The sequence below is a fragment of the Botrytis sinoallii genome (genome assembly GCF_014898435.1).
Source record: "Botrytis sinoallii strain Bc 23 chromosome Unknown BSIN_004, whole genome shotgun sequence".
Lineage (NCBI taxonomy): Eukaryota > Fungi > Ascomycota > Leotiomycetes > Helotiales > Sclerotiniaceae > Botrytis > Botrytis sinoallii.
The window spans coordinates 2318378-2331366 of NW_024066031.1; the positions used below are offsets into that span (position 1 = coordinate 2318378).

At 41.1% G+C, this 12989-nt stretch overlaps 2 protein-coding genes across 2 annotated transcripts; one reads left to right on the forward strand and one right to left on the reverse strand.

Annotated features, from left to right (window-relative positions):
* Positions 1-3933: 3933 nt before the first annotated feature.
* EAF02_003114 (uncharacterized protein) lies at positions 3934-5966 on the reverse strand. Its single transcript, XM_038899162.1, has 2 exons — positions 4813-5966; positions 3934-4759 (listed from the first exon to the last, which is right to left on the reverse strand). The coding sequence occupies exons 1-2, from the start codon at positions 5422-5424 to the stop codon at positions 4121-4123; spliced, it is 1251 nt and encodes a 416-aa protein (XP_038761450.1). The 5' UTR covers positions 5425-5966; the 3' UTR covers positions 3934-4120.
* A 504-nt stretch (positions 5967-6470) lies between these two features.
* EAF02_003115 (uncharacterized protein) lies at positions 6471-9560 on the forward strand (the record flags this gene model as incomplete). The annotated part of the gene is made up of 11 exons (XM_038899163.1): positions 6471-6575; positions 6624-6760; positions 6831-6948; positions 7019-7350; positions 7387-7585; positions 7609-7923; positions 7976-8377; positions 8437-8628; positions 8689-8910; positions 8999-9205; positions 9264-9560. The coding sequence occupies 11 exons, from the start codon at positions 6471-6473 to the stop codon at positions 9339-9341; spliced, it is 2307 nt and encodes a 768-aa protein (XP_038761451.1). The 3' UTR covers positions 9342-9560.
* Positions 9561-12989: the final 3429 nt, after the last annotated feature.

Consider the following 12989-nt stretch of genomic DNA (forward strand, 5'->3'; position numbering starts at 1 on the left):
ATTAAAGTATTCAAATTGAAAAATGTAATGAAGAAGTTGTCATATGTAACCTGGAAGTGGTAATAAGTTGAACTTTTCCAACGTGGTATGACAATTCTGAGAATCAATCCGAGGTGGGCGTTGCGATTGATTATGTAGTTTCTTGCAGCAAGTGATCAACTGCAAGGTAACCCTAATTGGTAGGCACGATGGAAGGCGGAAGCTGCTGTTTGACTGAATGCTTGGACCTTTTTGCGGGGAAGGAATGGGTTGGTGGGCTGTACGGAGGATGGGTGGTAAATAAGTGGGTCGCAAGGTTGATCTCTTAGGTAATCATCAGCAGGAGAAGGCCTCAAGAGTGATGGAGTGATGGAGAGATGGAGAGTGACGAGTGATGGAGAGTGACGAGTGATGGAGAGTGACGAGTGATGGAGAGTGACGAGTGATGGAGAGTGACGAGTGATGGAGAGTGACGAGTGAAGTGAGAAGTGATAAAAAGAATTGGAGGAGAGACTTGAAATAAACTCCAAGGACTCAATACAATAAGGTTAATATACGAATATTACCTAGTATGTTTTGCACTGGTACCAAATATCTAAATCAATCGATGATGCCGTATTATCTTTTCCCGATTTCTTTTCTTTTCTTTCCTGCGCCTTCATTTGTGATACTCCTGTGCTCCAACTATTGCTTCTTCTTTCCTGCGCCTTCACTCATTCATCCCTCGTGATAAGAATGAACCTTGTAAAGTCAGAAAAGCTTGTTTGTCGCTACATCACTACAAACAGAGGGAAAGCCACTAAGCGTTGCGCCCGGCAAAGCGGGATTTATGATAACCTTACATCGTACATCGTACATCGATGAACCTTACATCATATTACATCGATTACAGAAAAGGATTCATCCGTCTTACAATTATTTACTCGGTCAACAACCATATCATACATGGAATTCACGACTCATGATTCGCGATTCATGATACAAATTCTCCCACTCCTCTTTCGTCGTCCTCTACATCGTGTAAGCAGGGCGCAACACATCTACTCAAGTATACATCTACACGGCCAACTCCCATCCCAGCATTCATTCTCATCACATCCCGAAGGAGGCGAAAGAGATCAGATCTCACAATTCCCTCAAAAGAAATACAAATACTATACCATCCTATCACAGACGCATCCGACCCTTTGAAAACAACCGGAATTACCCCCATTCCAATTACCTCAACCCGAATCCGAATTCGAAATCTCGGATTACCCAGTAAGCCCCAACCACATGTCTTATCGTCCACCAGACCTTCTAGAAGTTTACTCCATCTGGCATCTTTACTTTACGTAAGATATAATCCGCCTTGTCTCTTCTCTCCAAACCATTCACAACATTCTTTTCTCGTTTTCGTGATATCATGTCTCTTGAGGTTCATTTCTGAAGATCTCAAAGCTCAGCCCTGCCAAGAATCCTCAATCCCATCTTTGCGGATTTCCCTAGAATTTTTTTATTAGTGAGTTCCTGTCTCAACATTTATCAACACATCATCATCTCTTCCATCCATTTTTCAAAAGAATTTCATCTGCCTAATCCATTCAAACAAACGAATTTCAGCTCCTAATTGAGTCTCACTAACCTATCCGTTTGCGAGATCGGAATGCCATCTTTTTTTCGAATGAAGGAGGCGCAGTCCTCACAAATATTGAGGTTACTTGCAAGATCTCATCTGTTCGCAACATTCAAACCAATAGCATCCATATAAGATGTATTTCCCAATACCTAGTTTCCCACACATGATAGTCGAAGCCGATTCATCCGACTCAACTTCGAAACTCCAATACACAGCCGATATGCTGGTGATACGGAAATCTATCTCATGGTCTTGTCACTCTCTGCCCACAGCATCACCTCACTTCGTGGTACGGGTATCAACAGTTAAACTCCACTCTCCCAATAACTAATGTACTCACTGCGCCTTCTTTCTCGGTCTCGGTATCATACATTACTAGATCCAGGGTGTATGGAGCGATCACCCAATGGATAGGTCGGCCGGTCGGGCTCTTGCATACAGTGCGGCTTTGATGTACGAGCCAGCAAGCCGTTCCATTTACTATCCACAAACGAAACAATTGCTTGCCATTTGACACAAATGTTTTCCTAGCGAAGAGCCCATAACGCAATAGGCAAGGCCTACTTACGTTGGTATGCCGAAGGCCGGCTTGGCATATCATGTGATGTTTCTCTATCACGTGTAAGGAATGCAACTCCTTGGGAAAAACAACCATTTGGACGCTTTTCACGTAGTTGACCGAAGAACACGATAGTATAAGTGTACTTACAAATACAATTGCATAATAGCAAAGGTCGTCAATCGAAATCGATCTCGTATATCAGAGGAGGCTAGTGTCTCTACGTTTCACCTACGTTCAACATTGCTTAGCGGCGAGCATCGATGAGCAACGGAGAACGAAGGTCTATATATACAACATACATTTCTTCGAGTTTATAGACCTTCATGCTCAATTTCGATTACTACTTGTTGACCTAATCTAGTATTGCGATGAGTTCCCTGTGTGAATGTCATCACCAATAAACCTCCGACAATACTACTAGTTTCGGACTCCTAGTATTCATGCGATCCTGACCACATTCATGTGACTCGGAAGACAAGCATTCGTCATAGACGGGTTACTATAATCTTGTAGAAGCTACGGTTTTATCGATTTTCCGCCTGTTTTTATAGCATCAATAGAGTTAGGTAGTCGCTTCTCTACATAGTACTTTGGAGTGATTGCGTTGCCTTGATTCTTTACCTCCCGCGCATGCGGCTTGGATGCCTCCCATTCGATTAATCGATGGTGATAATTCTCCTTCGTTTGAGTTTCTGGACACTGATAAGGTTTCGGGGCATGAGAGGTTGCTCAATTTTATCTTGCTCTTGCTCGTCATTGTAGAACATCAATCTCTTTTCTCTGATTTCCCCCACCAAATCATCCAAGCTGCATGAAGCAATTGTACACCCGTAAGCGGTGGCCTCTTCGATTTTCTCGGGCCTAGTGAGTATCCTTTACTTCTGCAATATTTTGTATTGACTCTACGAAGAATTATCAATACATATTCTGCTTCTGCGCATGCTCCCACAATCCGAATATCGGATCGAGAGAATGAGTACGGCTATTTGTAATCCTGCCCTTATATTTCTTCTCTGTGATAATTTTCTCGATACAGTAAATACACAGAGATGGATACTTGCACCCTTCTTAGTATACTTATCTCATATAAATTACGACCTAACAGGCATATTTTCCCAGATAGGTTGTGGAATTGATTTAAGCTCCAAGAGGTTACTTTCCACACCGGATCTCGCGACAAGAACACGAGCATCTGGCATGCAACATCGGTTTGGTGACTTTCGAGCTCCTTCCGAGATCTTCGACCTAGGCCTACTTTCCCCTTTGCTATGCCTTCTTTCTCCTTATATTGTTGCTCTAATCGCGTGCGGTGAAGGCATAATGTTGTATGTTGCTGCACTAGTACGAAATAACCCTTTGTCGTCACGGGCTGATGTAGCAGAGAGTGGAATTTTTCCGTGGAGTATCGGCTTTCCTGCCGTTCAGATGCTCGAGAGTAGGTGTTTTGAACGGTCTAGAACGTGTTGATGGTGCTGTAGTTGGGGGTTGAAAGAGCTTTCTGTGATTTATTGAGGTGAGTAAAGGTGAGTAAAATGAGCGCTTATGGCCCCGTGCACGGGAATTCTGATATCCACTCGTGCGATTGTTGATATCGAGAGTTCTAAACTCATTTCGAGAGTCAATGCTCAGCTTGAAAGTGGGTCTGACTCATGTCGAAACTCATGCACACTGGGGTCAAGTCAAGGGAGCGCAAGAAGTACGTATGACCCTGAACGTGAGATATCATGAGAGAAAAATGTAGAATATTACTAACAAGTCTTTCGTGTTACACAATACAGGCCTCATTCAAAGGGCGAATAACATCAAAAAAGGCCAAGCAAAAATCAAAAATTGCCAAGGATATTATACAAGTTTCATGAATCTATACCTGTGTTTTTAAAATCATCTCTAGTTTCTAAAGCATACGCTTCGCAACATACATTGAATAAGTATCCATCTATCTGAAAACATTGCAGCAGAAATCAGTTCATGTATCGCCTAAGGGCAGACTCAGACCCCTGATAAGAAAATCGCTTCTGATAAGCCTCGGCCATTTTTACAATTTCATCCAAGCGTGTTTTTAAATCCGACTGCGGCCTTCTTCTCCATCTCGCGAGGCTGTCTGAGTCTGGTGTCAGGACAGAAGTACCCGGCCATGAGAGAAGAGCGAGGATGCTTCGCATGTGTGGAAGCATCATCTCGGATGGGGGAGCCAGAGCCAGTATATCCAAGATTTTTTCGGCAAACCGATGGTGGAATACCGGTCGGAACCAGGTGTTGGCCACAATCGCCGTCCCCCGCACGTGATCTGTTAAGATCCGCTCCAAAACGTCTTTCTGAGTAATTGTGCGATCTAGTAGCAGACTAACCTCATCTTTAAGACCCTTGAGCTCCCCGCTGTCGAAGTACGGTTGAACCCACTCATTAAGCATTTTGATCATATTTTGAGCGATCTTGGCATCATTCAGAGCGGCTGTATATGCATCGTTTGATGTGACAAACTGGCGACTTATTGCATTATCCCGTGCTTGCGCCAGCATCTTTCTGTCTCTGGGATGTACTTTGTCTGCTCGTTCTAGCTCTATGTTGAAAATACCAATATTATGTTGCATGTCCATGATCTGGTTTCAATCTTTTTAGCTGCGAAATAAAATTTGGAGGGTGGAGTTAATACCTGCTCATGAATTCTACCCAGACGGTCTTGCGTTGTAAGACACAAGTCCCGGGCATCCTCAAAGGGTCTGACGGCTGATTGTGCCAGATCCACGACGCTATGTGAAGGGGGTTTGAGTGCCTTGGAATTGTTTTGTATCCACTTCACTGTGCTACGTAGAGATTCTGGAAATTGTTGGCGAAAGGTTTCCCCATTTTGGCTTTGGTTCCATAGCTCAGGGGGCTTTGCATCCGCAACCATCTTCATTGTCAAGTCGAGCAAGGTCGCATAGGCAGGGATGAGTTTCATGTCCACCCTTGCAGTCACGTCTAAATGGACTTTGGCGTCATTTTCTAACGTTTTGATTGTCTTTTGAATCTGCCGACCTGAGGCATAGACTGTCAAAACGTCTATTATATTCTTTATTTGCTTTGGTTCCCGTCGATTTATTGCATAGAAACGATTCTGTCTCCAGGTTGGATTTACTGGTGTATGCCATGGACCGCCATTTTGGTATGTCCGAGCAGACACAGCTGTGGCTCTCATGGCTGTGAAAATGAGAGTCGGAACTGTAGCAGATATGAGTGGGTTCTGGTAAACCTGAACGGTTCTTCGTAGTTGAAAGCTCGACATGGTGAATGATGTACTCAGTGAGTATGAAGAATGAGGGCTGATAAGTTGATCTGTGGGAGGATTGCTGTGTCTTCGGGTATCTGTATACGGCCTTTATGATATATTGTGGGGAATCCGTAAAAGTGCTGGAACAAGTGTTGCAATTGGATCTGTCTGAAGAACTAACTAATGTGGGAAAATTGACTCGTCATATCACCGAATTTAGTTCGCTCAAATCCGAGATCTCGAGCTCAGTTCCACATACCTTCAAATCTCACGAAATCGCCATGCGACGAAAGATCTTCGGTCTAGAATCTATGCTTTGGTTGCACAAAGCGACTTGAAATATTCATTAGGAGCTGAACTTCAATCGCTTGCCGCGCGGGGGAGACCCCGTGGGGCAAGCTTGGAAGAAAGCTGAATTTGTTGATGAGCTTTTCTCTCGTATCTATTCGATGTTTTGCAAACTCTCAAAAGTGGGGCTTTGACACTTGTCACCGTCTGTTTCACAAAAAAAGTGATAATAATCTTGAAAGCAGGTTTATCACACACTATTGGATTTCGTTATCCTAGAACTGGCAATATCAAAATTCTTCAGCTGCTCTCTTCTGAAGCTCCCGGCCATGATGTGGTTAGATCTGCGGGTTCAAGAGCTCGATCAGAACAGTGAACACTTTTTTTCATGCAAGCAAGGGATTTAAAGTGTGATTAAAGTGATCTTGTGCAGGTAACATCCGCGGAAACGTGCAGGTCTCATAATGATCTGCGCGCGATTGTTCTATTCTGTGTTTCTTGCAGCTGATTCCACCAATTGGAATGGGACATACCCACTTAAATCGTGTTTTGAATGACCCGCTAAAAGCTTCATGACTGCCAGCTGAACTCAGCTCAGATGGACGTCAAGATTCTATGTCACAGTCACATGGGGTACGACCTTACCTTCTGCGAAAACGAAGCGGATACAAAACATACATAAAAGGAAGCTCCCATCACCTATTCTGCATTCTATATCATTACTGATCAAAGTTACAATACTCTTTGAATAAACAGTAACTCAGCCGATCAACATGTCGACCGATATTATAACCAGAGGCGAGATGGACAAGCTCCGCGAGAAGGAGGTTGCTCAACCTTGGCAAGTGATGGATGGTTATGAGTTTGTTATCCCTGAAGTTTGAGCCCTCTGTGGATTGACCATTGAGTATAGATATCAAGCTAAGAATTGGGAGACTAATTTCGAATGGATGGGTGTTCTTTCCGTAGCACCGGCTTGCATTCAGCTGCTGGCCATGTGTGCTGCCGTCGCCGCAAGACCTGAAGCCTCAGGATTAGAGCTATATCATAATCCGGACTTTCAGTATCTCCGAAAGGTAAATTGATTCTTTTCTAATCTCTTAGAGGTTTGTCCAAGGCTGACCCCCATTTAGGAACGATTCTCTTCAAGGCGCCCTGGTTCAAGTTGGTAACGTTGGTCGAACTGCTTTTGGCAATGCTTTCGAGCACATGGAAAATATCCACCAGAAATCTGACGCCGTCGAGGATCTGGTAGGGAATATTTGAGTCCTTTCGCACTCCATGATGCTAACACCTATTGACAGGTTATGCCATTTTTGAGACACTCTCCCGTCAGAATACCAACGTAGGAGTAGAGCTAAAGACGCTTAAGGAATTGTCTGAAAATTGCCTCAAATCTGCTGAAGGGATGCTCAAGGACTTTGTGAACTGGGAAGGGATTGTCAAGGACCTTCATCAGGCATGTGAAGACCGAGACCAGGGAGCCACGCGAGCCATTCTGGAAAACGAGAAGGAAGCCATTCTAAATAAAGCACGCAAAGAGCACTACGAGAGAGAGGAGGCCCGGATGAAGTTAGAGCTGGAAAGCAAGAAGGAAGAAGTTGCTGAATTGAAAGAAAGTCTCGACAGAGAATTGAAAGATTTTCCTCGTGGGTATGTGAATTGTTCTTTCTTATGACATTTGACTAGTACTAATATTTGCTCACAGTATGAACTTGCAAAGATGGACATCTTCAAAAGTCTCGCTGACAGTGTGACTGGACTTTTCACGGCACTGGGCAATGTTGGGTCTGCAGTTGCGATGGTCAAAAGTGGTGCCGTCTTTGCCCATGCTGCCAACGGATTTCTGGATGCTGCTAATTCCTTGAGCCAGATACAGGCAGAAAAGGTTCAAAAGACACTGATGACAAGGATGACAAGGAAGAAACCAAGGCTAAGAGTAGTCTTGGGGACGAAAAAGCCCATCTTCAAGCTGGATTGATTAGGAATGCCCTGGAACAGCTTGAAGGTCTTTTAAAAGGCGACGACAAGGATGGGATCCAATGGAACTTGGTAACTGGCGTGGGAGACAGTGAAAAGGCTGCAGCGCGAGACGGGAGACAGTGGGACTTGGTGATTGTGAATAAAATGCTCAACATGAACAGCGAAATCTTGAAAAAATCAAGTGATAAGAAAAACTCTAAGACAGGAAAGAAATTGCTTCGTGCAATTGATACAGTGGATCCGGTAAAAGTTCCCTCATTCTGACGGTGTCATAGCACTGCTAATGAGTTCATAGGTACTTGACGACCTCGAAAAATTGGCCAGAAGTGCAAAGACGGTGGGCAAGGACTGGGAGCAGCCCACGGAAAAGCAAATTAAGAAGTGGCTTGATATAGTGGAAGAAGGTTTGGCCGCTGTCCAGAAGATTGAAGTCGCCCGGAAAGGATCCAAACAAGCCTCTCGGCCCGCTATGTCCCCAGTTAACCTGGCTCTCGCATCGCCACCTGCCGTAGCCGGACAGAGTGTGAGTCAACATGTCGTGTCGGCCCATCGCTTCTTGGTAGAGACCGCAAGAGAGGGGCACACAACCGCCAAAATCGCGCTCGATCAAATGAAGAGAGACCTTGCAGAACTGCAATCCAACGTCAGCGAGATCACATCCAAGGGGCAGAATCTTGCCGGAACAAAATTGACACTGGTAAGGGCATTTGGGTGTCAATGGAGAACAAAATGATTTGGTTACTGACTATCGTTCAGAAAGATATTAAGGAAGTCCTGAACGACTGCATAGACTACGTCATAACGTTGAAGGATCACATTACGCGCATGCTGATCTTTTTCCGCACGTTCAAAACCAGAGTGGACACTGTGATGATGTCCCAAATTTCACCATTCACAGGGAGGGTCGAGCATATCATCGATAATCACAAATTGATGTTCGATCTCATCGTAAGTAGTTATTTTCCTAGTGCAAATATTTTCGACATAAACCATGCTAACACTGCTCAGCTTCTGCAAACAAACGCAATTCAAATATGGGCCAGTTTCGAGCAATTCAAAGATATTGCCAAAATGTACAAGGACATTTACACCCCTCATCTGATCGATGGTCTTCATATCGTCGATCTCATGACCCGACTACCAGAGGGGTCGGATTTTGCTAGTCAGTTGGGCAAGATCGAGGATTGGAAGAAGGGTGTTCAAGGCCAAGTGGACCAAATTGTTGAGAAGGTAAGACCCGATGGTCAGAGTCTTTTTTGTTTTTCGTGTAGAATTGATCCATCAGATGCAATTGCTAATTCCGCTTTCTTCTTACCAGCAAATAACCGATGTCAAGAGAAAGCTGAATACGGAGGAAAAAGAATTGCTCGAGAGTCGATTCAAGTTCCCGGACCCTCCCAAACGACAGCAGCTGGCAATTCAACAAGGGGCCGACGAAGCCAGAAAAGAGATCGATTCTAGGATCGAGGAGGTGAACCCAGAGCTAAGATACATGGGGAAAATTCACCAAGATCAACCGATTGAGGTAAGTTATCCCAATAAAACTTTCAAATACAGAAAGGCTAATGAGATGGGAATGGCAGGAGCTTAAGAAGGATATCGTGCGGCTTAAATCCCCCAGCGAATATGTTGCGTCCATGCGCCGCCCCAAGAGAGATTGAGGAGCAAAAGGCCTTGTTAGATTTCTGCTGGTAGAGATAATGGCAATTTTGGGGCGACAATGAAAAGATTTTCACATTTGATCTGCTTCTATATTATAACCTTATCTGAACTACACTGCAGAATTAGTTTTCTCTCAAAACTATCTTTTCAAGAAAGCATTGCAAGATGTTCCGAATCGAATTTGTACCAAGACCGTTGTTTGTGATTTGTAATCGTAAAATAATCCGCACCTAATTCTTCCCCTCCTTTTCTCTCGGTTGTGATCTTCTAATCGTATTCGTTACCTCTTCATCTGCATTTTCATTCCCCTTTTCATTCCCCTCTCCATTCTCTTCTTTAGGTTTCAACCCCTGTACTCTCTATCACCCTCGTTTTCCTCTCTTTATTTTCATTTTTCGCTACGAGTAATTTTAGCTTGAATTTTCTTTTTGTGATATTCTGATGTGGATGGCTTTGAGAGCTGCTTTTTGTGCTGATGTTGTTGACAATTGAATATGCTGGAGTTTCTGGAGTTTTCTGGAGTTTCTGGAGATTTGAAGTGGGGTGTGTGTTTGTATGTATGTTTATCTCAAGAATGTGATAGTGATTGTGAATGTGATTATGGGGGAAATTTGATTGTTAGGATTGGAGAGATTGGAGAGATTGAAGAGATGGATGAGATTGGAGAAATTAATGAGATTGATGAGATGAAATAAGATGAAATAAGATGAAATAAGATGAAATAGATGAAATAAGATGAAATAAGATGAAATAAGATGAAATAAGATGAAATAATATTTGAACGAGCTAAGAATTACATAGAATTCTCAAGTCTCAAGGGCCTATTCGAATCGATTTTTTAGATAATATAGAGCTACATTTGTTATTAATATAGATCTAGATAATAAGTATTTATTGAATACAATGTTTTACCACAGAAAGATAAAATTTGAAAATTTATATAGTAATCTTGCTAAATCTACAATAAAGCTTCTTAGCGTTTGTTAATATATTATTATTCTAGATTTCGTAGACTACAAAATTGAATCTAAATGTATAAAATTTAGACTAAATCATTAGTTAACAATTTTTCTAGGATTGTTTAACGACAAATTAAAAAAAGATCTGAACGGGCTCTAATGTTACGGGAGCTGCCTCTAGGGTTATGTGGAAGTGATTAGAGATCTTTTGAAGTGGTTTAGATTAAACTTCAAGTAGGAATTCAATAAGATTGTAACTGGTTACAATTCTCGTAACTATAATAATGAAACTAATAATTATTCTTGAGTACAAAGCTCTACCTTGTAATGAAACCTATTCCCTATATAAGCCTTCGTATTGAAATCAACCAATAAGTCGATTGACAAATCAATCGATAAGTCAATCGGCTTTTGATCATATAATATTTATCCCATGATTCCTATTGTTCTAGTTTGTTTTTTTGTCCTAAAGCCTAATCTCCTAGAATATTGATTGATTGATTTTATTAACGTCCATCTTCAGTCCAAGACTATATAGAACGGCTAGGCCCTAAGGCCCTAACAAGTAACTTTTTAATTTACAATATTGGATATAATCTAATTAGAGAAATAAAAACAAATACTAGGAAACAATATCTGCTCATTATATACATTATATATAATAAGAAAATTTTGAAAATCAAGAAATTATAAGAAGATCAAACCCCCCTTTTATCTCCTCAACTGTTTTTTCTTTATTCTCTTCTCCTCTTTCTTCTTTCACTATTACTCCTTCCTCTATTACTTTTTATTCAAAAAATCCTTACTAGATATTATACCCTTATAGCGATTTTTGATAATATTAATAAATTTGATAGTTAATTCGATATTTATCTTTATATACAATAGAAATTATATAGTGATTTTGGATAATAAGATTTTCTTAAAGATTTCTTTTCTTTCTGTTTTATATATAGAATAGTTAATAAGGAAATATTATAATATCTTAATGTTGCTGCATATACATTTATTATTAATAAGTTTGAAATAATATAAATAGGATTTGATATATTCGTAATCTAATTTGAGTTGAAAAAATACGCTAACAATATTTCAAATAGTTCTACTTAATAGCTTAATCTTGGAACCTATTTTCCATAAAAATAGCTTCAAATAAGTTGATAGGGATTGGTTTGATCTGAGTTTGTATTGATTGAGAATATCAAGCCATTAATCTGAAACATATTCTTTAACAATCATACCTAATAATCCAAAGCTTGTTTCATTCAAGGTAAGTCGTATTATAATGCTTCCTTGGCTAGCTTATCTGCTAGCTCATTTCCTTCAACTAAGGTATATCCAGGAACCCAATTTAACAAGATTTCAGTTCCTTTTGCTCTGACAGAAATGAATTATATTATAACTACTTTCTAGAATATATTATAATACAAAGTAGGGTCGCTATATCTATAAACGCTTCCCTTGTTCACTTGTGATAAAGCTACTAGTATTAGGCTTCTGTAGAATCTTCTGACTACGTTAAACCACCTATTGTATGATTACCTTCGGAAATTCCAACCAGAACCAAAACTATTCCTTCACGCCTCCATTCCTGTTTGCTCCTTAAACCTATCTGATATCTCTATTATACCCTCTACCCTATAGTATCCGATTATAGACTGATACACACATCCGTTCTCTTGAGCCATATAGATAGTATCACTGTCGCTGTCATTATATACTACGCCTTGCGATTAATAGCCGTTTCGTGTTACCTTACCAGATCTCTTCTATACAACAAGGTCGACTATATCTCGCAGGCTTGTTATTTCAGACTCTTAGTTAGGCAGTCTTTCTATAATGTTTTCAACCTACTAACCAAAGCTCTACTTATAAAATCCACTCCCCTAATATATAGTTTGTAGTCGAAAGTAGAGCGCTAGGAGCGCGTTGCACATACTCCTAGAATATTATTAATTGTCACGAGAGAATTAGCCTATATAAACCCAATTAGCTTAATGCTATCGGTGATATCACTTTTAGCGTGATAGTTATGAGCCCGGTATGCGTTTATAGCGCAGTGGCATAATTCTTCACTTACCGTGCTCTCTTGTAGTGGTTTTCTGTGGGCCCATTTATAAGAGGGTATTTCAACAGACCCACATTAGTCATCTGATCTTGGCCTATTGGAGCTAATGTGAGGACCCTGCTCTGTTGCCCCACTATCTCCGCTCAGCCTATTAGACGTATCCAGAGAGAACCAAATACTAGTTGTATCCAATCAAAAGAGAACCTAGATTTGGCATCACATGCAGATAGGAAGAGATTTGCGCATTTATGACTCAATGAGGCTAGTACAGAGATTACTGCCTATACCCAGCTAGTCAGCAATCTCGGGGGTGTGTCACGAGAGAATTAGCCTATATAAACCCAATTAGCTTAATGCTATCGGTGATATCACTTTTAGCGTGATATTAATCTTAGTGAAGTCTTTTTGTTTACTATATCTTGTTTTTCCTAGAACTTATTATTCTGGAAATTATATTCTAGGTTCCTAGGGTATTCTATAACTAATACTATATACATACCTGAGGTTTTCTTTGGGTACCCAGTATCCCTTGGTATACTGCAGCTGAATCACTAAGGCCTATAATACTATTATAGCCTATAAGTCAGTGATTCTACAGCCTGTTACTAATCCGTTGTAAC

Coding starts and splice junctions, on each gene's coding strand:
- EAF02_003114 (XM_038899162.1), bottom strand. CDS start 5,424: ATGTCGAGCTTTCAACTACGAAGAACCGTTCAGGTTTACCAGAACCCA. Junction 4,760..4,812: donor TGGGTAGAATTCATGAGCAG/GTATTAACTCCA, acceptor GATTGAAACCAG/ATCATGGACATGCAACATAA.